General features: G+C 45.6%; 2 protein-coding genes across 2 annotated transcripts; both read left to right on the top strand.

The window, feature by feature from the left end:
• The first annotated feature begins 1364 nt into the window (after positions 1 to 1364).
• LOC130487651 (uncharacterized) lies at positions 1365 to 11154 on the top strand. Its single transcript, XM_056861152.1, has 3 exons — positions 1365 to 3057; positions 9625 to 9721; positions 10876 to 11154. The coding sequence occupies exons 1-3, from the start codon at positions 1505 to 1507 to the stop codon at positions 11152 to 11154; spliced, it is 1929 nt and encodes a 642-aa protein (XP_056717130.1). The 5' UTR covers positions 1365 to 1504.
• Positions 11155 to 11408: 254 nt separating this feature from the next.
• Positions 11409 to 20825, top strand: LOC130487650 (myosin-M heavy chain-like). The gene is made up of 4 exons (XM_056861151.1): positions 11409 to 11502; positions 12136 to 12767; positions 18575 to 18720; positions 20030 to 20825. The coding sequence occupies exons 1-4, from the start codon at positions 11409 to 11411 to the stop codon at positions 20823 to 20825; spliced, it is 1668 nt and encodes a 555-aa protein (XP_056717129.1).
• The last annotated feature ends 1604 nt before the right edge of the window (positions 20826 to 22429 follow it).

The following is a 22429-nucleotide window of genomic DNA, read 5'->3' as shown; positions in this document are numbered from 1 at the left end:
CAGTCTCTGAGCCCAGAGGCCCATTTAGCTATCATGGCAAATAGCCACTGATGGCCTAATCCTCCATGAATTTCTCTAATCCCTTTTAAATGCCATTAAAGCTAGTATCAGCTAGTATCATTAAGAGCCCCGTGGCACAGAGTGGTAAACTGCAGTACTACAGTCAAAGCTCTGCTCACAACCTGAGTTCAATCCTGATGGAAGTTGGTTTCAGGTAGTCGACTCAAGGTTGATTCAGCCTTCCATCTTTCCAAGGTTGGTAAAATAAGTACCCAGTTTGCTGGGGGTAAAGTGTAGACCACTGGGGAAGGCAATTAGCTTGGAAAGGCAATTTAGCTTGGAAAGAAAGCGGCTGAGGGGAGACATGGTAGAGGTCTATAAAAATTACGCATAGTTTGGAGAGAGTGGACAGGGAGAAGTTTTTCTCCCTCTCCCATAATACTAGAACTTGGGGTCATCTGCTGAAGCTGGAGGGTGAGAGATTCAAAACAGATAAAAGGAAGTATTTTTTCACACAACACATAGTTAAATTGTGGAACTCCCTGCCCCAAAATGTGGTGATGGCTGCCAACGTGGAAGGCTTTAAGAGGTGAGTGGACATGTTCATGGAGGAAAGGGATATTCATGGCTACTAGTTAAAATAGATACTAGTCATGATGCATACCTATTATCTCCAGGATCAGAGGAGCATTCCTATTATCTTAGGTGCTGTGGAACACAGGCAGGATGCTGCAGTCATCTTGTTTGTGGGCTTCCTAGAGGCACCTGGTTGGCCACTGTGTGAACAGATTGCTGGACTTGATGGGCCTTGATCTGGTCCAGCAGGGCTTTTCTTATGTTTCTTATGCAATGGCAAACCATCCCATAAACATAGTCTGCCTAGTAAAAGTCATGATGTGACATCACCCCATAGGTCAGTAATGACCTGGTGCTTGCACAGGGAACTACCGTTACCTTTTAAAGCTAGTATCCATCACTACGTCCTGTGGTAGTTAGTTCCACAAGTAGTTAAGGGGAAAACAGTGGGTGGAAGGGAAGCTCAGCAACCCTGTCCCATACACAATTTCTGTTCTTGAAGTCATCCCCTCATTACTCCACCATTGCACACCAATCTGCATTTGAAGAAATGGGTCTCCTGCTGCTGTGTCCAGCTAGTTATGTTCAGTCTATACCTCACCTTTTGTGTGTGTGCTAAATTAAGCCTTTTTGTGATGCTTTCACTTGTGCTTGTTCTGTGATCACAGTGGCTTTTGTGTCTCTTGAATTCCAGGTCTGTTCTGTAAGCTGTTTTTCTTCTTCTTTACATTACCAGGTTCCCCTTTGGCACACAGTCCACAGTGATGACTGGGGAGATGTAGCTGCTTTTTAATGTGAGTATCCAGAAAGTAGAGCCCTGCTGTCCGTGGCCAGGATTTCCAAGCACCATCTGAGCAGTCTGGCAACATCGTCCTGCCCTCTCTCTTCCAAAATCTTCAGTCTGTTAGACCATCCATGTCAGTTTGCTATGACATACATTAACATTGATGAGAGACAGGAGCACTGTCGGGTAATTTTGAGCTGCCAGAATAATCAGCTGTATGCACAACATGTCTTAAAGGATTTCTCGGTTAGCAGCATGCATCCACTGAAGAATTTAGACACTCGGATTTTTGCCGGCAATCTTAATCCTGTAGGGGAAGCAAACAGCAATACAGAGAGACATCTCTATCAGAGTGTAGAGAATCTACACTGGGCCTCAGGAGCTAACTCAAGTTGCCATCCCCACTGTGGGAACGTAGACAATGAACTCATTTTCCGTTACAAAGGCACAGCACATTGGTCCAAGTGTTCCGGGGAGGGAGCCCCAGCCCCCAGCTCACCTGAATGTTGCCGACACTTTCCTTTTCCATCCCAGCAAATACCACCTTCAGCACAAGACATAGCCCTTTCCCCCTGTGCCAAAGTGCCTCCATGGCTTTTTTCCTCGCCCATGGATGGGGATGCCAAAAGAAACTTTAAGGAAAAACTTAGGATCCACAGTACTAAAACTGCAGAGATTTGCAACCCCCTCAGACCTCAAGCTTCCTTGAATGACCTGATTGCAAGGGAGTGTTCAGAATGCCAGGCATGCCAACAATATAAGAATGGCTGTTCAGTTAACTGTTGTACCATATTTGTGCAACATGCTACCCTTGCTCATGGACCATGGATGGCACTGGGGAGGCATCGCCCTTGTTTTTCTCGTAGACTGACCAATCCAGAAGACATCAAACAAGAAGCTCAGAGAAGGCTGCAGATCAGAAGACAGAACAGCTCACCCAACTTAGCTCTTCATTGTGCCAGTGAAGGACAGGAGATGGTCAAATCTCAAACCACTGGATCCCTAAAAGGATGTGAGGGGGAAGAGGACACCAAAAGGACACTGGAACTGAACAGAAAAGGAGACTGCAAAGAGAGGCTGTACATACCCACTTTTGAGGAGTTCAAGAGGATGAGAGTCAAGGAAATGTGTTTGCAAAATGGTAGTAATGAAGCCACAAAAGACTTGAAGGAAGGGACCCAAAAATTAGAAGAAAAGAGAAACCAGAACCTTTGTGTAGATTATCAGCAGAATCTTGCCAAAGAAATGGTTTCAACCATAGATGATTATGATGATGTGTTCCATGAAAATATTCAAAACGCTTCTGGTTTGGCTGGCTATCAAGATTCTTCATCCACATGGGACAGGAGCTTCTGCCTGATGAATATGCCGGTGGAAAGAGACTGTAACAGTGAGGTGCCAAGTTCCGACAGAATCCCAGATCCCATTTGTTCTAGCCCAATTCCAAGACCTCCTTTACAATCTGCTGCGGGTCCTACAGAGGGAGGGAAGAACTTGGCTGAAGGGGACAAGCAGGAGTTGTGTGCAAGACAACTAAGTGAAGTACTTCATCATGCTGGACAGTCCCTTGTGTCTGAAACTCAGTCTTCTTGCTGCCCGCTGCTGTTAGAAGCAACAGATATATCCAGCTATGGAGCTAAGCTACAGAAAATGAAGGATGAATTTATAGGTTCTGCACTGGACCTCATTAAGAAGAGGTAACCAATTCTGTTTGAGTTACTGAAAGAAATTTCAGGTGGAGAATTCTTTAAAAATGTACTTACAGATTTAGTTAGCATTAGTAATTTTTAGAACTATCTGTGTCTGAATCTCTATGCTGTAGAAGTTAGGTTGGTCTCTTATGCAGTGTGGAAATTGATGTTTGGATGGCTTTCCCTGTCTAGGTCTATGGGAATTTTCTTCCATTGAGGCACTGAACTGCTGTAGCAATGATGAAGTGATGGGGTAAACTGATTTTAAATTAGAAGACTAACAGTGCGTTCCTGAAATGGGCTGGCGACACTTACCAAAGCCCCTAGGAGGCCGACGAAGGCCTCTGCCAGCACAGGGGCCCACACCACTGGCGCCTGGATGGCGCACGCCGGCGTGAGTGGCCCCAGAGCTGGTGTGCAGGCCTGGCCGCCGGTCCCCAGCCGCCGGCCTCTGGCACAGGCTGTGGCAGCGAGCCGGGAGGCATTCCGGCGCCGGCCAGGGGTGGGGCTGACATATTATCTTCCCTTTTTTTGAAAACTAGCTGATACATACAACTTTAGGCTGTGGATTTTGACTATGATGGCAAGTGCAGGAAGAATTCTCCCCAATGTAGTTGCCTTGCAATTCAGAGGAGGGGTTGCATTGCTTTTCTTGGTCCTGTGTACCTTCACTTAGTGACTTGAGCAAATTGGAGTCACTTGGATTTATTGAACTATTCCTACAGGTACTCTTATTGTGTGATGCCCCTTGTTTGTTTTTGCTCGTTACCAGTATCACATTAACTCTTATTGAGATTATAATAGGCAGATGTGCGAAGAATTCAGGTTTTAATTATGAGCCTCTGATATGCCATTTTCATTATCATGCAAACTTACAAAGCCTCTCATAAGTCGCCTAGGGATTTTTGACTCAAGCAAAAAGAGCATAACTAAAAAGGGATCCTGGTGTGGTACTTATTTCACCTTTGAAAGGGAAATTGTGAGAGCAAGGAATCTGAATTCTACAGAAGAGAGAAGGAGGGAAGCCAGGGGCATTTCTAAACTGTGTCTGTGAATGTTTGGGGAAATTTGGACTGCAAATGAATATGAAAACAAGTGAAGCCCTGTGTGGCACCTGAGGTCCCCCTGCGGTCCCTGAGGGGCCCTCAAAGACTTCCCTAGGTTGCACTGGGGGAGCCTCCTCAGCCTCAGACCAGTCAAAGGAGAGTCTGAACTACCCTCCTCTGTGGTTGCCAGGTTGCTTGCATGCCCAAGCCTTGGCAGCCAGAAGTCTCCTCATTGGCCTCCACTTCCTCAGTTTGATAGGGAGCCTAGCCCTGCCCCTGCTCCTCCCTTAAGAGGCCACAAAATGCCCTTCTCCCTCCTGGGCTGTCTTACTTCAGAGAGCCTGGCATCCGGCCGCCAAGCCCAGCTGCGCCTGGCCGCCCATCAGCAGTTGGACGGCACAACCAGTGGGGGCAGGGCCGATGGGGCGGGTTGTGGCCAGTCGGCTTGTGAGTGTCTGCCGGTCCAAAGGGAGAGGCTCCACATGGTCAGCCTGTGAGCCCGGGGCCTGTCGCTTCTGCTCCCGGGGTCAATGCTGTGAGCCAAGGAGGCTCTTGACACTGCCCGGGGAGGGCAGCTGTGGCTGGATGGCGTGTCAGGTGGGCCCTTCTCTGCCTCCTTCCTCTTGCCAGGTAAGGAAAGGGGAGGGAGTCCCCATGCACCTGAGAGGGAGAACGCCATGAGACACCCTGCTTGTAAAATATTTGGAATGATGGTGAAAGTGATTGTGGGATGGGTGAGTCCCAGAAGTAAAGGATTCTTTGGAATCTTATATATTAAAATACATTAAATTGTCATACAGAAACCTATTTTTTCATGATGAAAAGAACAGCCAGTGTTAAAGCAATATAGGGAAGGTGTGGAGTGATGAAGATCATGTTGATGAGTCCAGGTATATGTGGTAAGCTCAACTAGTAGAGATAACGAAGGGTGGTAATACAGCATGCCTCAAAAACAATACCCTGTTCAGGCATGGAGAGATGAATTGAGAAGGTTCCATAAGCAAATTAAAAATGAATGTGGACCACTAAGGAGCTGTGGAGATGAGGACTTGAATATAAGGTAGAGTGATGGGGAGTCCTTTCTTCATTGGGCCCCTTCCCAAACAGTTAAGGCCACACAAAAAAATCAACATGCCTATATTTCCTTAAGTATTAATCACTTCAGTCAGAAGTGAAATTAGGCACCACAGTAGCCTGGTTGCTCCTGCCACAAGTAGCTGTTTTGCCTTAGATAAGAACACTTAGATTTCTCATCCAACTATGGGAGAATGATTTGGGCAAGCAAAAAGGAAAGGACCTAACTGAAACAGCATGCGCTGACTTACGGGCTATTGCAGCCTTGTTTCTGGTCACTGTCCTGTGTTGGTCGGACATGCTCGAGAGGCACGCATGGCGCGGGGCTTCCTGCCCACAGAGGCTGGATGTGGCTAGATGGAAAGTAATCCCATTGGCAGAACATCAGTGGTACTCAGTGGCATGGCCATCCGTCATTGGAACGTCTCCTACAACCAGGAGGCCTTGTTTCGGCCAGATGGGGTTCACCTCTTGGAATGAGGTATGGACACCTGGTTACACAGTGTCTGGCAATGTTTTAAGGATTGGCTGCAGCTATAGGTGAGTTGACGGGAGCAGGGTGGGTCCATGGGCCCCACCCAGCTCTTTGGTGGTGTAAGCATGGGGCTGTAATCAGTTTTTTGGGGAAAGCAGCCTGTGTGCCCCTTTCCCTCCTTGGACGGGGGATCCCGTCAAGGGATTTTGGGGGGAGGCTTCGGACAGGACAGGCCCAGCTTGATGGCAGTCCAAGACAGCCTCCTCTCAAGTGGCGGGGGAACCACCAAGTGGCTCACGTCCAGGTAGAATCCCTTGTACTGCCATCCCTTTGCTACTCCAGTGGGCTCTCTGGGAGTAGGTGGAAACATCAGGAGCACTGGGGTCGAATGATGTCCTGATTCAGCTCGCATGTTGCGCCAGGGCATCTTATCAGCGGTTGCCAATTCAAGTAGTGGCCATGTTTATTCCAAATAATAAAAAATTGTTCCAGTTAAGCTGTTTTATATGAATGTTTGTTAGGGGGGAAAGTTATTTATAAGGGGGTGGCTTGCTGGGCCTCTCCTCCCCCTTTTGGCCCTGGGCCGACAAATGACATCATGTGAAGTGATGTCCAGACGTGATGAGTAGGCCATCATACAATACATATGGAAATAGATTTCACTTGTTTGTATATATAGGCAGATGGATCAATTCACATGAAAATTACCAATAGTTCCAGGTAACTGACCTCTCACCAAACGACCTCCTCCATAACTATTCCTTGGCAATCTGAATAATATTGTGGAAGTTCTGTAATTCCAGTTTAGTAGGATTAACCACACGTTATCAGGTCTCATCAATCCAGACCCAATTGTGGCACAAGTAGAAAACAGGAATAAACAAGGTACATCACATAGACTGCATTCAGACTTCAGAGAGCCAGCATGGCTAAGAGCGACGGACTCTAATCTGGAGAACCGGGTTTGATTCCCCACTGCTGCACATGAAGCCTGCTGGGTGACCTTAGGCCAGTCACAGCTCTCTTAGAGCTCTCTCAGCCCCACCTACTACCTCACAAGGTGCCTGTTGTGTGTGGCGGAACAGAGGGAAGGCGATTGTAAGCCACTTTGAGACTCCTTAAGGTAGAGAAAAGCAGCGTATAAAAACCAACTCTTCTTCTTTTTCTTCTTCATCATAAACACAGAAAGGCTTGTCTGTGACCGGCATAAACCTGGGTTATTGCCAGGCATGCATACACCCTGCCTCCTCCCCTCACATGCAATGAGAGGCTTACTGATTTCAGAAGCCTCCAGTCAAACTTCAGCTTGCCTTAACATCCAAATGTGGGCACTGGGACAAAAGCCTGGAATTAGATCCAAAGGTTGTCTGATCCAACTGGAAAGGGGTCCCCCCACCCCAGAATTTCCACCTCCCTCTGCAGTCCCCTCTTTGAGAATCCCATCCCCCAGGAGCAGCATTTCAAGGTGCTCAGTTGGCTGAATGGTGTGTGTGTGTATTGTGTGTCCTATCAGTGGAGTTCTGCTGACAGTACTTTAGATCCAATCCCGGGATTTTAAACTAGTATTAAACCATGTTTAGCCAGTGTGGTGTAGTGGTTAAGAGTGGTGGTTTGGAGCGGTGGACTCTGATCTGGAGAACCAGGTTTGATTCCCCACTCCTCCACATGAGCGGCGGAGGCTAATCTGGTGAACCGGGTCGGTTTCCCCACTCCTATACATGAAGCCAGCTGGGTGACCTTGGGCTAGTCACAGCTCTCTTAGAGCTGTCTCAGCCTTTCGTACCTCACAGGGCGTCTGCTGTGGGGAGGGGAAGGGAAGGTGATTGTAAGCCGGTTTGATCCTCCCTTAAGTGGTAGAGAAAGTCGGCATATAAAAACCAACTCTCCTTCTTCTTCAATTTATGTGTGGGCACACCAGTTTACATCCAACACATTTGGATGACCTAACAAACAAGAGTTTGATCAACAGCTTTTGGAGCCTGGAGGTCCTCAGCAGAACTCCATGAGAAGAGGAGGGAGGGAGGGTTCAGGCATAACAACAAGCCAGGTTTGTGCCCCTCAAAAGCAAACCTTTGTTTGTTCGTGACATCTGAATGACACCTGACCAAATGGCCTGCAGAGCACATAACATCATATGATTTGGGTAAGTGAGCCAAGCCAACAGGGGGAATGCAAAAAGATACGTTTTGAGTTGAGACAGTAACTCTGGTATTCATCTTTACTTTACTTCTTGTGGGGTTCTTCATGCATCATGTTTGCTTCTCCTTCGCCAACTGGAAATATTACGTCTACAAAACCGTTTTAATGCTTTTCCAGCCAAAGGGCATAACAAATTCATACGGTGGAAAGTTTCTATGTGGCAGTAGCAATCATTCTAGCAAATATTGCACCCTTATATTTGATCTTAGAATTCCTAATATATTTCCAGAGTCTGTTGAATCTTTGATGCGTGGTTCAGTATATGAAGTTAACTATAAACATGCAGAATAATAACAGCACAACCCCCAATCCGCAGTCCTTTGAATCTTAGAGAAACAATAGATCTGTAATCACCATGATTTATGTGACATGCATATGTATTGCTGTTTGCTATCTTGATTTGTAGTAAGAAATATTCTTTAATAAAATTCTGTATGTGGCTGGATCCACACATCACTGGATGTTGTGCTCTTGTAATGAACACAGTAACACAATATTGAGAAAAGTGTGGTTCTTACCTGTGTTAAAAAAACACAGAGCACAATGCTCTAGATGTTTGCCCTTCATTCAGCTCATCCCCCAAAACATAATATTTCTTTATTTTCATACGATACATAAAGCGTTGATAGTAATTGAAGAGACATTACGTGAGGAAATATATGAAGGACCCCCACAGGGAGAAGTCATACAAGAAATATTTTGTTTCATGAGGTAAGGGTTGAATGTCAGGCCATTGTCTGGAACATTATATGGTTATCTGTCATATAAAAGAGAGAATTGTAGGATTCTTTATTCTTTGTATGATTAACAAGAATGTTCCCAAATTACAGGCTCTTCCCAGTCAGAATCCCATGTTACAAGTGAGAAAAGTATTCTGTTTCTGTGTTAACCACACCTGGAAAGGCTCTTGAATCACTGCATCCTTTCACAAATGCTTGCAAAGCATACTGTACACTTAAAATGCACTAAGTAACTGCATGGTATTATTATTTCTGCCCTTTTTGATCCTGTGAGTGGTACCTACTCAGTGTGAGTTTTGCCCTCTCTCTTCCCTGGTCCTGGACATCATATGTCCTCATCATTTAAGGAGGAGCAATTATACATGAGCATTTCCAGTCATGGAAGGAGGGCAATTTTCACGGATTTCCTCCATCCTACTGCAAATTTCATACTTTTCCTGGGGGTTCCTCATCTCCCAAGAGCAGAATTCTAAGGGGCATTTTAGGCTGCATTGGGGGGTGGGGAGTCACACTCTGCTGACAGAAACCCATCTATCAGTGGAAAATTTCAGCAGGATGCATGCTGTAGTATCTGATAATATAAGGAAATCTCTTTCATTCCCTTGGATTTTCTTGCATTTGTGATGACGGGGGGATAGTGAAATGCAAATAGTTATGAAGAATGAAGGGAATAAAAAATGTCCCTGTTTAAACTTTATATAAACGTTTATAATAAAATGTTGCTTTTCTCCAATTTCAAGGACTACTTGAAAATTTTATCTTTTCCGTGCTACCTTTGGACTTGGCTCTAGACTGTGATTTACATAATATTCTATGAACATAGGAAACGTCCCTATGCCAGTTCAGACCATTGGTCCATCTACATTGACTGGTAGGAGTTTTCCAGGGTGTCATGCAGAGCTAGGCCTTTTCAAGCACCCTTTAGCTTGAGATGCCGAGGACTGAATTTGGAACCTTCTGAATGCTAAGAATACGGTCCACCTCCAACGTACAACCCCTCCTCAGAAACATTAACTGGATCTTGTCTCTTTCCATGCAGCTGCAGTGCTGAAACTGCCACGGAGTCCCCATCCAAAGGACCAAGTGGACTTGAGAAGTCTGATCTCACCTTTCTAGAGAACCATCATCAACCCACAGTGAGTTTCATACCTTGAGGCGGAGAAGAGTTCCCTAACAGTCAATCTAGGAACTTTTACCTACCCTTGCAATGGTTGCAGATCTCTACCATTCTGTTCTACTGTCGCTAATCCTCTGTAAATTGTGGCCCTCCTCCCCACTCCGTCCTTTCCATATTGGTCTCCTGTCCCCACTTCCACTCTCCCTGATTCTGAAGAACCTGAGGCACATCTCCTCTATGGCTGAAATCTGTATCAGGCTTGTTAGGACTAAATCGCATTTAGCACAGTGGGGCTTAGTGTAAGGTCTGAGTTCACCTGTTGAATCCCAATCACCGAACGTCCAGACAGGGTATTCTAAGAGGCTGGTTTATTTGGGAAGCATAAGGTGAGTAGCAGGAACTTACAGGGGAAGGTACGAGGACTCTACTGGGGGGAATACAGACAGGTTGGAACATATACAGAAAACCAAAGGCACAGTTGGTTACCAAGCCGAGCCTGGTTCCCATGGTAGATTACAGTTATCACACAAACGGAGATAAAGCAGTCAGAACAAACTTCTGAGAAACAGAACCTTGAAGGCCAGCTGCCTGGAGCTCACACTTAGTTTGTCCCATTGTTCCATGTGTTTCTCATTTGTTCCATCCTTTTGAACAGATTATAGTCACAAGAAACTTTCAATGAATGAGACCCAATAATGCAAATTGATTTGAAACTGATTTAATTGCCATGGCCTTTCCCCCAGCCCACTGACTTCCCATTGACCTAGGTTAGCGCTGTCAAAACTATGCGTAGACATTATACTCAGCCTTCATAAAGTACCAGGGGAGAAAGGGAAATCCCTGTTTCCATGTCACCATGTTTAATTCTTCATCCCACTTGCATAGCCCTGTGTTTCCCCCCAGCTTCCTCCTCAGTATATATGCTTACATGCTCGCAAACACCTGTATGCATATTTTTCAAACATCTGTATTCAATATAACAGCTCTAGTTTTGCCTCCTTGCTTTAGTAATTGCTCTATACACGAGTGACTCCAGAAACAGAGCAGGGTGGGGAGGAGTGTTGTATGTTGGTACAGAGCAGTGACAGATTAGGCTAAGGATATTTGAGTGCCCTGTATTTCCTTGAGTAAAATACACACACATACACACACACCCTTCTGTTTTCTTCCCAGAATTCCAGCCCCAACTGCCGCAGATCCAGTTCTGACATTTCTCATGAAACTCCAGACTCTGCAAAAACTCAGCGGGAGTGTCGATTACGGCCTCATTTCAGCGATCCGATGCCAACAGATGCTGTGAAGAGGAAACAACTGGAGCTAAAGATAGCTGCGGCAGCACGGCAGCATGCTCAGAAGCGCCGGCAAGAGAGAGAGCACAGTATGATCACTACCTTCTCCTTGAATCGTGCAGGTGTTGGTGTGCCCTTGTTGGTCTTAGTTCTGAGTGTCTGAATTCATCATGGCAGAAAAACAAATCTTGCTTCCAAATATTCCCACTCATGGAGTATGTGTTGCAGCCAGCAGCAATCTTTTATGCCAGGGGCTGTATGGAGAACAGGGGACACAGCAGCTTCCCCTATGCGCTCAACTGCTCCTACACTTTTAACAGTTAATGACATCCAAGTTTCTGGTGGGCCCAAATTTGGCAAGTTATGAGGCTGCTCTGATGCACACACAGGCCATATTGGCTCCTGGCAAATGTAGCAATGGGAAAATGCCACTTAGGGCAGCGCCATCACATCTTCATGTGCCAAGCTCAGGACTGGTACAAAGAGCACTTTGCCGATGGCTTCTTGAATAGTGAGAGGTGAGCCAGACCTGAAACCATTGTTTGGCAAATGTGCTCAGCATATAAAGTCAACAGATGCTTCCTGCCTGTTGTTTTCATGGATTCTTAGGACGGGGAGGAGAGGGGACCTTCAAACTCCACCTGAGCCTAACTGCAGAGGAGAGCTTCTGTCCCTAGCTGTGGAATTAATAAGATGGGTGTAGCTTCTTCTGTATGTTCCTGCCTAGGAATTGAAATCACAGGGAGAGGCCCTCCTGATGGCCCCAATCAGGCAGAGCAGCTTGTCTGGTGGGTACACGAGAGATGGCCTTTTCAGTGGCAGCCCCGCAATTATGGAACAAACTGTCGGTCTTTCGTAGGCAGTTGAACACAGTTTTATTTAGTTCCGCTTTTTATTAGTTTACTGGCAGCCCTAAACTGTGATTTTAAATTTTGGTTCTTTGTGTATATTATGCATTTTATTTTATGTATTTTTTTCTACATTTTAAATGGCCTTGAGGTTCTGTAAGGCAGAAAGCCTGCTAATAAAGGTTTTACATAAATCAATAAAGGGAGGACGGGAAATAACAGGGAGCTTCCCTCTTAGCACAGGGGACAGCAAACCACTGCTAGAAAGTGAGGTTGACGTATCTGTTTCTGCTCAGGCCGGGCCACGACAAAAGCCAACATTAACCACGGCAGCAGCTTTGATGAGAACCGGCGTGTGCTGGGTGGCTCTCTTCGTTCCAAGCACCGCTGGAGCAATGTCAGCAGTCTCAGCGCCGACAGCGGCATTGTGGGCGGGAACGATGAGAGGGACAATGCGGATGCCAGCAGTGGAGGGGCGCCAAGGATGAGATCAACTGAGATGGAGAGGGCAGACAGCGGCATCAGCCAAGTGCTGACTAGGAAGTGGAGGAGAAGCCGAGCGTCTGAAATGCTGACTTCCCTACAAGCGTGGGAAGCCTACCAGCCATGCACCGACTGTGGGGGTAGAGATTTCCCGGTGGAAACAGACGTTCAGAATCAGAACAAGAGGCGGGCCAACCTCTGCGAGAAATGCCTGAAATGCCGGACAGAGCGGAAGGAGTCGGTGCTAGAGTTTGTTAATACTGAAGCCAGTTATGGGGAGGACCTGCGCATCATCAAAGAGGAATTCTACCTCCCCATGCAAGCAGCTGGCCTCCTTACACAGGACCAGCTGCTGGTGGTTTTTAGCAACATTCAGGAGTTGATTGACCTCAATGAAAACTTTCTGGAGTACCTGCAGGAAGAAATTGACCAAGCCTTTGAGCAGGTACAGTGTGTGGTCTCCTTTCCCCTTTCTCTTGTGGGCTTTATCAAACACTCTGAATTGTGCCTGGAAACAAATGGGCACAAGGGTGATACGATTCCTGTATACAGACCCCAGCAGTGCTGTGGCTACCACATCTTGGCCAGTTAAAAGTTTCTGGACAGTTTTCAAAGGTAGGGTTGTGCTTCTGGCATGGTGACATTATGGAAGTGTGCCAATGTTGCCATGTGTGAACTAATGAAGTTGCCTTATACTGGTTCTTGTAGGTTATCCGGGCTGTGAAACCGTGGTCTTGGTATTTTCTTTCCTGACGTTTCGCCAGCAGCTGTGACAGGCATCTTCAGAGGAGTAACACTGAAGGACAGTGTCTCTCAGTGTCAAGTGTGTAGGAAGAGTTATATATAGTCAGAAAGGGGTTGGGTTGAGCTGAATCATTGTCCTGCAAAAAGTATCAAAGGTAATGTGCTAATCATTGTCCTGTAAGTATCAAGATAATGTGCTAATGAGGGTGTGGTATGTTAATATGGAACCATTGTATCCTGAAGTGATACAATGATACATTGTATGCTGAAGTGATACAAACGCAGCATACTAACAAGGATAAAAGAACATGAAAGATACTGCAGACTGGGCCAACCTGAGAAATCAGCAGTGGCTGAACATGGACTGACACAAACAGGACACAGGGTCTTATTCCAAGACACTGAAAGACTGGACAATTCTACCAACTATTTTGTCAGATTGCACAGAGAAGCCATTGAAATTCATAAACATCAGCACAACTTTAACAGAAAAGAAGAGAGTTTAAGAATGAATAAGGCTTGGCTTCCTGTCCTGAAAACCTCCAGACTAACAAAGACTACAGTCAACAATAGCCATGCAGATTAGCTTTGGATTGCACACATTATCAGATCACTTCAGGATACAATGGTTCCATATTAACATACCACATCCTCATTAGCACATTATCTTGATACTTACAGGACAATGATTAGCACATTACCTTCAATACTTTTTGCAGGACAGTGATTCAGCTCAACCCAACCCCTTTCTGACTATATATAACTCTTCCTACACACTTGACACTGAGAGACACTGTCCTTCAATGTTACTCCTCTGAAGATGCCTGCCACAGCTGCTGGCGAAAAGTCAGGAAAGAAAATATCAAGACCACGGTTACACAGCCCGGATAACCTTCAAGAACCAATGAACTCTGACCGTGAAAGCCTTCGACAATATTTTGCCTTATACTGATCATCGGTATAGCAAGGTCAGTATTGTCTTCTCTGACTGGCAGCAACACTCCAGGTTCTCACTCAGAGGACTTTCACATCACCTACTACCTGTTCTTTTAAACTGGAAATGCCAGGGACTAAACCTGGGACCTTCTGTATGCAAAGCAGATGTTCCCAGTAGCATTGTTGCTATGGCATGGTTTGGAGCACTAATTGGAAAGCTCCATGTCTAATGACTAGAGAAGGGAATTGAGAGTCCTGGCTTGCACTGTGTTCCTAACCAATTCCCTGTGTCCTTCTGAGAGTCTGCCTAGCTACCGTTACTCAGGATCCCATGCCAGCATTTTCCTCCCATTTCAACCATGTAAGGAAATCAAGTAAGTTTTGTGCATATGTGTGTGGGCTAGAGAGCACAGCCTGGGATTTGGGTTGGTTGATTTATATGCCACCTTTTTGCCTCTCAGAGACCCCTGGGTTGGATTGGATGCATCCAATCTTCCACATGTTGCTTACTCTTATCTGTAGGTGTCAGACGGATGTGTAAATGCAGCAAACACAAGGCCGACATCTTGAAAATCATCCTTTCCCTTTCACAGGCCAGAGCGGGGCTGGCTTTATGAAAAGTGCACAGGGATGTTTTTGCTCCTTGGCTCCCAGTGCAAACATCAGGTACCCTGTTTGGACATTGAAGCCAATCCTCAACAACAAATATTACCAACCTCATCCTTAGTTCAAGGAGGACAGTGCACGCAGGCAGCTGGTTGGGCTAATGCCTGAGCAAAGCAAATGGCAGTTGCATGCCACTGCAGATGCGCACCTTGCCTTGCACTTTAATTCCATGGTTGGAGAAGGAGGCGGGAAATCCTTTCACCATGAAATTCATTTTACAGCAGCAACCATGGAAGCCAATATTGCCTGCAGGAAAGCAATTAAAAGCAGCTTTACATGGCAATCATTGCCAGTGGCCAAGAACATACACAAGGCTAGTTAAATCCCAGTGTTATCTGAACTACGCTCCAAACTGGCATCCTTTCTTAAATGTACTCAGGGTTATTTAATTTGCTGGAATGGTGGTTCTTGATAATTCATTATGACAGATGAGTATCCTGTGCCTGACACAGAGCTTTGTACCCTGTTACTGAACTTTGTAAATCAGATGGGGCAGACGTTACTGTTTTGAACATAGCATCATCATCATCTTCGCATCTTTGTTGATCTTCCTGTCAAATAGAGCATTGAGTTCCAACATGAAAGCAATAGTTTTATCCTTCAGGAACATGGTTTCCTTCTGCTATAGATAGGCTAGTTGGCCACAAAGTCCAACAGAAAGACATGGCAAAGCCCATTAATCTCAGTTGATTTAAACCTAAAACGCAGGAGAATGAAGCACAGTCACAAGAAGCTGCCTTATACAGATGTAGACCATTAGTCTATCAACATCAGTGCTGTCTGTTCTAGCTGGCAATGGCTGTCCAAGGTCTCAGGGAGAGGTCTTTCACTTTATCTACTACTTGATCCTTTTAACTGGAGAGACCAGGGATTAAACCTGGGACCTTCTGCATGCAAAGCAGATGCTCTGCCCCTAAGTTATAGCCCCTCCCAGTCAGAAAGCTAACAGCAAGAGGCATTCTTGAAGCCACGTCTATTCAGCTCTTTCCATGACAGAACTGAAAGCAAAAGTGTTGGGCTGGCAAAGCCCTCCCCACAATTGCCTGTTGCGCTGACTGCTGGTCAGGAGACTGTGTCAACGTCAAGGCTGCAGGAGCCTCTCCAACGCCTGCCATTAGTGCCAGGACAAGGCTGGGCAGCTGCAGCGACATTGACAGGGCACAAAGAATCCTCCCCACACCCTTACTGTTGGAGGACCACCGCAGCAGCAAAGCAATAGAAACAGCTGGGGAGGGGGGCAGGGTGAGCCCAGGTAGCCTCACCTAATAGGAGCAGACTGGGGAGTGAGGAAGCAGGGAGGAGGCCTCACCATCACAGGCAAAGGGGGCTGGAGCAGGCCAGGGGCAGGAACCACGGGAGGGACCTGGAGACAGGCAAAGGCAGGAGATGGTGACTTCCTGGGAGCAGAACCGACCAGCAGGAGATTGTTTTGAAGCCTCAGGACAGGTGGGGTTGAGGAGGGAGGGAAGAAATTAGAGAAGCCCATTGGCTCAGAAACTGGGAATGGGCCAGGCCCCATCCCTAATTGGAAGGCATCGGCAGAGCCTGGGACGGTCCTTTATTAGACACCACCCCAAGGCAGTCTGGGAAGACCAGACCAGCCACACCTAAGCAGTTAGAGGGTGGACTAAGGGCTGAGGAGAGAGGGCTAAAGGTTTGTGAGATGTAGGTGGGTGTGCTAAATAAACTAGGAGACTGGTGGTACCCACACCAAACTGAGCCCTAGGAGGCGGAGTGATAAACATTGCGTACTTCAGTAGGATTCAAAATAATATATGCAAACAGTGCAATGCAAGACTTTGCAGAAATTTGAAGAAAATGAATTTCAGACTTGAAGGTTCAACATTGCGACCCATTTTAAGTTTTGCATTTTGTCACATACTTTGGATTGGGGTGGGGGTGAATGTACAAGTTTGGGTTTTTTAAGTCAAGCTGTGGATTTAATCCATGCAAGTCCCCTCTCTTGATCCTGAAACCCGAATAGTATGAAAAGATGAAATCTGTTTGTAGACTAAAACCAGTCATTTCAGATACACAGAATTTTAAATGTATTCCCCACCATGCCCCTGAAATCATGGGTTCGGCACAGGCATTGTTAACATATAATGAACTGCTAGACCTCTGTACCACACCACCCTCTGCTGACAAAAATGGGAATGGTTCTACACCAGTTTTTTTAGGGGGGGTTGCCGTCAAGCTAACTTATGGTGACCCAGTGGGGTTTCTGCCTCAACATCCCGATCCTGGACTTCCTTGGCGGTCTCCCATCCAAATACTAACCAGGGCTGACCCTACTTAGCTTCTGAGATCTGATGATATCAGGTTAGCTTGGGCTATCCAGGTCAGAGCAGTGGTTCTTCAGGGGATCTATATAGCTCCCAGTGGGGTGAGCTGTCTATCTTGGGGGGACATTCAGAAGCTTGGGGGCATATGTGTTGCATTTGGAATTTTAGGATTTTAGGCAGCCCCTTCCTCCTGTTTGCAATGACTTCTGACAGCCAGAGGAACCTAGTTGTTGTATAGTGTTCATCCCACCCTGAGGATAAAATCCTAGATCCTAAATTTCTACCCCAGGCCCTTAAAAAGTGGCATATATCAAACAGTTCTCATTCCCACCTGGGGGGAAAACATTATTCCTCCATTCAGCTTTCCCCCCCCCCATCAAGTCACAGCTGACTCAAGACCCATTTTCAAGGCAAGACGTTCAAAGGTGATTCGCCATTGCTTGCCTTTGCGTAGCAACCCTGGACTTCCTTGGTAATACTAACCATGGCTAAGTACTAACCATGGCCAACCCTGCTTCGCTTCTGAAATCTGATGAGATCAGGCTAGCCTGAGCTATCCAGGTCAGGGCTTCATATACCTCTGTAAATAAAGCTGCTTTGACTAGTGCTGTTTTTATCTCCTAATTTAATACTGGGATTAAAGTTAGTCATATCGGGCAATTATGTGATAGTTATTTCTAGTTGTTTCAATGGGAAACACATTTCTTGTTTAACTTCCTTCCCTCAGACATGGGATCCTCCCCTCCAAATTTTGGACAGATAAGAGAAAGCATATCTTTTCTAAGGCAATTAAAATTTTTACTTGCAGAGCAGGTGGAGCTCAAGAGAACAAAACAGTTTATGCCAACAGAGGTCTCATGTTTATATAGAATCAGGCACTCCTTCAAAATCGAGCAAGATGGTACAGCCTTTGGCAGAAAGTGCTGTGAATGGAAATGCCAGTTGGAATTATCCCATTTGATGGGAAGCTAGTTTAGTTGTTCTGGTTGGACAGTGCTCCTGTCAGACTCATATCTGCGGCCTCATTCTTTCTGTTGACAGCTCCTTCTACTGTCTGCCACAATGAAACCAGACAGCGGCAAACTAGAATAACTGTCAGATGAGAAGGTCTGAAAGGGCTTCCAAATGTTGGAAGTAATTTTGGTTGGAATTAGAGCATTTGTTATATTTATGAAAGAGAATGGCTCCGGTTGTATTTGATTAGTAACATTCCAACAGCACTTCCTTAACTATATCTGCTTGTCCCCATTTTGTTGCTCCCTTTTTCTGTTATTTCTCTCTCAAGCATTTTGGTGTTCTCACTCTGTGCTGCCTCCTTTGCAAAAAAAAAAAAAAATGACATGCGGATGCAGAGCGTCTGAACAGCTTGTTACAGATGTTTTTTTTCCATCTATGCTGAAATAAGCTGATTGTTTCAGGATCCACCCAGAAGGCTGTAGTCCTTAGACAACGTGATGCTGTGATGCCCAGGAGCTCGTTGTGGCTGCACTGATTCTGGTGCACCTAGATTACCATTTCTAATAGGCGGACTGCTCTGAACCCACATTAGTATTAGGCCAATGAATGCCCTCAGCTGCCTCCCCTTCTCTGGCTGATGAACTTCTCCCATTGTTTGTGGCAGGGTGATGATGACCTGATGACTGTGTGCATTGGTGAAATATTCCTGGAGTTTGTCAACATGCTGCCTGCTTTCCAGACCTATTGTCTCCAGCAGTCCTCTTCGGTGAACATGCTCAACGCATTGGAGAAAGAGAAGGAGCTACTCAGGTGAGGAGAGTGCCACAACAAACAAGTTATTGCAGCAAATGTGGTTTGGAGTGGGGTGGCCTCAGAGTGAAACAGGGAGCTGGAGTCCCTTCTCTGGGTGGAGCATGTTCATGAAATGGATCTTTGCCACTTTCTGTTTCCTAGCCCCACAAGAAGTAGCTGATGAAGGTCAGGAGGACTCTCAAGAATAGTATGAGATGTCTTGCCTTGAAAACCTCATAAGGGGTCGCCATAAGTCGGCTGCCACTTGACAGCACTTCACACACACATGTAGCAGCTAAAGTATTAGTGGCAAGTTTGCTCTGTGTGTGTGTGTGTGTAAAGTGTCGTCAAGTCGCAGCTGACTCATGGTGACCCCTTATGGGGTTTTCAAGGCAAGAGACTAACAGGTGGTTTGCCAGTGCCTTCCTCTGCAAAGCAACCCTAGTATTCCTTGGTGGTCTCCCATCCAAATACTAACCAGGGCTGACCCTGCTTAACTTCCGAGGTCTGATAAGATCGTGTTATACCATGCTGCCTTCCCTCCCGTTTTAAAACTTTAGCTTACCAAAACCAAAAAAAACCTTTCCAGTTATATTAACATCTGCAAAAGCTATGGCAGCTTGGGGGGGGAAGCACAATATGTTTGTAAGGTTCTGGAATCTGAGTAGCAGTGATTACATAAATATTGTATTTCACTTCTGTATGATCCATCAGTATTGTTTTGCTGTTGTGGAGTTCCGTGACAGTCTGATTTCTTCCTCCCTTTCAAATGCTCCTAACCCCAAGAACTCCCATCACTTATACATCACTGGGATGCTTTTCTTCTGTTCTAAGGCACAGGCAAAGAACTATTCTCTTCCATCCCGGTGTGTTCAGCAGCAGAGGTTCTGCAATTGCCTTCCCCCTTGTACAAATCAGACATTTCACTTCCATACATGAGCCAAGACCCTGACAAATGGGAATAACTGGTTGATGTGTCCTCCGCTTAAGCAGAGGAGGAGATTTAACACTAAGGAGTGTTTTGTGTTGCGTAAGTAAAGTGGTGGGGGAAGTCAGCAGTGCGACTGCCCTGTAACTGTTTGTTCCATTTGTAATATAGAGTTCTGTAAATTCTGGAAAACTAACAAAATAAATGGATATTGAGTAATCTGTGGGCAGTGTGTGCAGAAAAACCATACAGTTACAGTGACTGTTCTCCTGACAGCAATCTGGCATGTCGTAACATAACTAGGGATTATTTTGCCTAAGTCATACTTGCAGGCTAGCCCATTAATTGATGTTTTTACTCTGCAACCTTGCTGAAAAATTCTTTTTTAAATCCCTGCAGGATATTCCTCAATGTTTCTCAGAATGACAACACAGTGCTTCGCCGCATGAATCTGCGGTCCTTCCTCATGGCTCCCCTACAAAGAGTCACGAAATACCCACTTCTGTTGAGCCGCGTCATCAAAGCCACCATTGAGTACCACCCCGATCACAGCAGCCTAAGGGAAGCCAAGAGCCGCATTGAGTCCCACCTGGAGCACATTAACATGAAGACTAAGCAGGAAGGAAACTCATGGACTCTGCGTTCATTCCGCCAGGACAGTAAGAAGAATAGGGAAGTGATAAACATTGAAATGAGGGAAACTGCCATCAAGACTGTGGGCTGGTTACGAGAAGAAACCCGCTTTGTTATGGAAGGACCGCTGCAGCTAGCCCAGCCGCCTGATGGACAGTGGGTGAAAAAGGGCAGCAAGACCTTGAAATTCCAGAGCATGCAAGTGCTCCTCGTGGTCAACATCAGACGTGCATCCGAGTCTAGCTTTGAGCCTGGGGAGCCAGGGCCTGTAAAAGATGCGGTGCTGGTGGTTATTAGGGACAAAAACAATGGGAAGTTTAGTTTGCTCAGGGAACCCTTGAGACTCAGTAATTGTGTGGTCTCTGTGGATCCTGACTGTGATGATACATTTGAACTTATTGAAATCCGGCGGGAATCCTTTGTGTTCCGAGATGGAGACAAAGCCCGGACTCACCACTGGTTTAGACAGATACGGAGGTACTCACGGGAGCTGGGATCCTGGAAGAAGCGTCGTAATGCCCTACCCAACATCATGATAAGTGCATCCCACAATAGATCTTAAGTGCCCGATTATGAAATTATTTGGCTCAGCTCAGAAATAGCACTAGACCTGAGTTTCATCCTTGGTATAGCTCTTTCAGCAGAATTCCACAAAGGATGACCATTACTGGGCATCAGAGCTACCTTTGACAACTTAATTTTCTACCCAGAAGGACTATATAATATAGTACCATTAAATCAGTATTTGTTAAAATCTAGGAAACTGCCCCATTTCTGAACTGACAAGCTCTTCCACACACTCCCAACCTAGAAACCTCATTGGGTACAAACACCCAGCTCCTATAACCTCAGTGCCGCTGTGTTCCCTGCTGTCATTCCTGTGCATTGCGCACAGAGCTACTTCTCCCATGGCTACCATTTCTGTTCCTGACTGCTGCTGTTCTGTCAGGAGCTCCTGTAGCATCAGAATTATCCCCTGCACTGTTAGAGAAACTTGTACTGTGCAGTCTTTTAAAAGCTTGACTTGTGAAACACTGGACAGTCACAAAGTTCCCTAAGATTCATCATGTCAGAGAGAGTGACTCTTCTGCTCTAACTCTTGATAATACAAAATTAATCTTTTGGACGTTAATCCGGTTTATTCTCTTTTGAGTGACCATCAACCAAACAAGACACCTGTATAATCTTTTTTTTATTAAAGAAGAGATTATTTTTATTAAGCAAGACAGTAAAAAATAAAGACATGAGATAGTTAACCGTGGAAATGCATGCTAAAATGATCAGAGTTTCTAATTTAAAACAAATCAGGTTTTTAGCTTTTTGTCTCTGCTCTTAGGGATTATCAAAAAAGATCCAAAGTACACAATATCTTAAACTCTGCTTTCTGAGACCTCCAGCTAGGGAAATCTGATTTGCTTCCCACAGGAGTGCTTATTTATAGAGAAAATTATCAATCTTATCTTTCTCTAAGTTTGGTTCTCACAATCATGTGACTATTTCTAAATATCTGATTGGTTACCCTAAATAAGAGATAGCAACAAAGGTGCAAATAGCCAATCAGCAAATGCATATGAGATTAACTGAGATACCAAGATAAGAAGGTCAATCACAACTCTTAAAAAGCAAAAACAAGCCTTTTTCTGTCATTGTTCCAACTAACTGTCCAAGACAAAGGATGATCAAAACAGCAGGCATGTCATCTCTCATTCAACTTGCAAACTCAGCAAGAAAAAAGGAATAATTGCTACTGCAACACTCCACCTTGAGATACTTTACACCAGTCAGGGACTCTGAAGTTCCACTCCTCGCTTTACAACCATTAGGCTAAAAACTAAAATTGTAAGGTCTAAGCCTCTGTGTCCCACATTCCTCCTCAGGGTTCACAATCCCCCTTTTGAGAAACACTATCTGAAGGGGTGAAAGTGAAGCCCCATGGAAAACAAGCTGCCATCTTGAGAGAGAGCTGGTAGACCACACACTACTTTTACCAATTTACCCAGCTGGTAATAAGGAACGTGCAGTTAGCCTGAAGAGTACATCTAAGAGTTGAACCAAGGACCGCATTTCTGCACGCAAGAGCAGATCTAGTCATTCAGACTCAGGAGTAAAAGGAGGTGCTTAGGTGGGGGCTGGATGTGGCTTCTGGGCAATGGGAGTCTTTTGCAC

This window comes from Euleptes europaea, chromosome 15 (assembly GCF_029931775.1).
Source record: "Euleptes europaea isolate rEulEur1 chromosome 15, rEulEur1.hap1, whole genome shotgun sequence".
Lineage (NCBI taxonomy): Eukaryota > Metazoa > Chordata > Lepidosauria > Squamata > Sphaerodactylidae > Euleptes > Euleptes europaea.
This window is presented reverse-complemented; position numbering and strand designations above follow the sequence as displayed.

Coding starts and splice junctions, on each gene's coding strand:
- LOC130487651 (XM_056861152.1), top strand. CDS start 1,505: ATGACATACATTAACATTGATGAGAGACAGGAGCACTGTCGGGTAATT. Junction 3,058..9,624: donor CTGGACCTCATTAAGAAGAG/GTAACCAATTCT, acceptor CTTTCCATGCAG/CTGCAGTGCTGAAACTGCCA. Junction 9,722..10,875: donor AGAACCATCATCAACCCACA/GTGAGTTTCATA, acceptor TTTTCTTCCCAG/AATTCCAGCCCCAACTGCCG.
- LOC130487650 (XM_056861151.1), top strand. CDS start 11,409: ATGGGAAAATGCCACTTAGGGCAGCGCCATCACATCTTCATGTGCCAA. Junction 12,768..18,574: donor TTGACCAAGCCTTTGAGCAG/GTACAGTGTGTG, acceptor TGTTTGTGGCAG/GGTGATGATGACCTGATGAC. Junction 18,721..20,029: donor AAAGAGAAGGAGCTACTCAG/GTGAGGAGAGTG, acceptor AAATCCCTGCAG/GATATTCCTCAATGTTTCTC.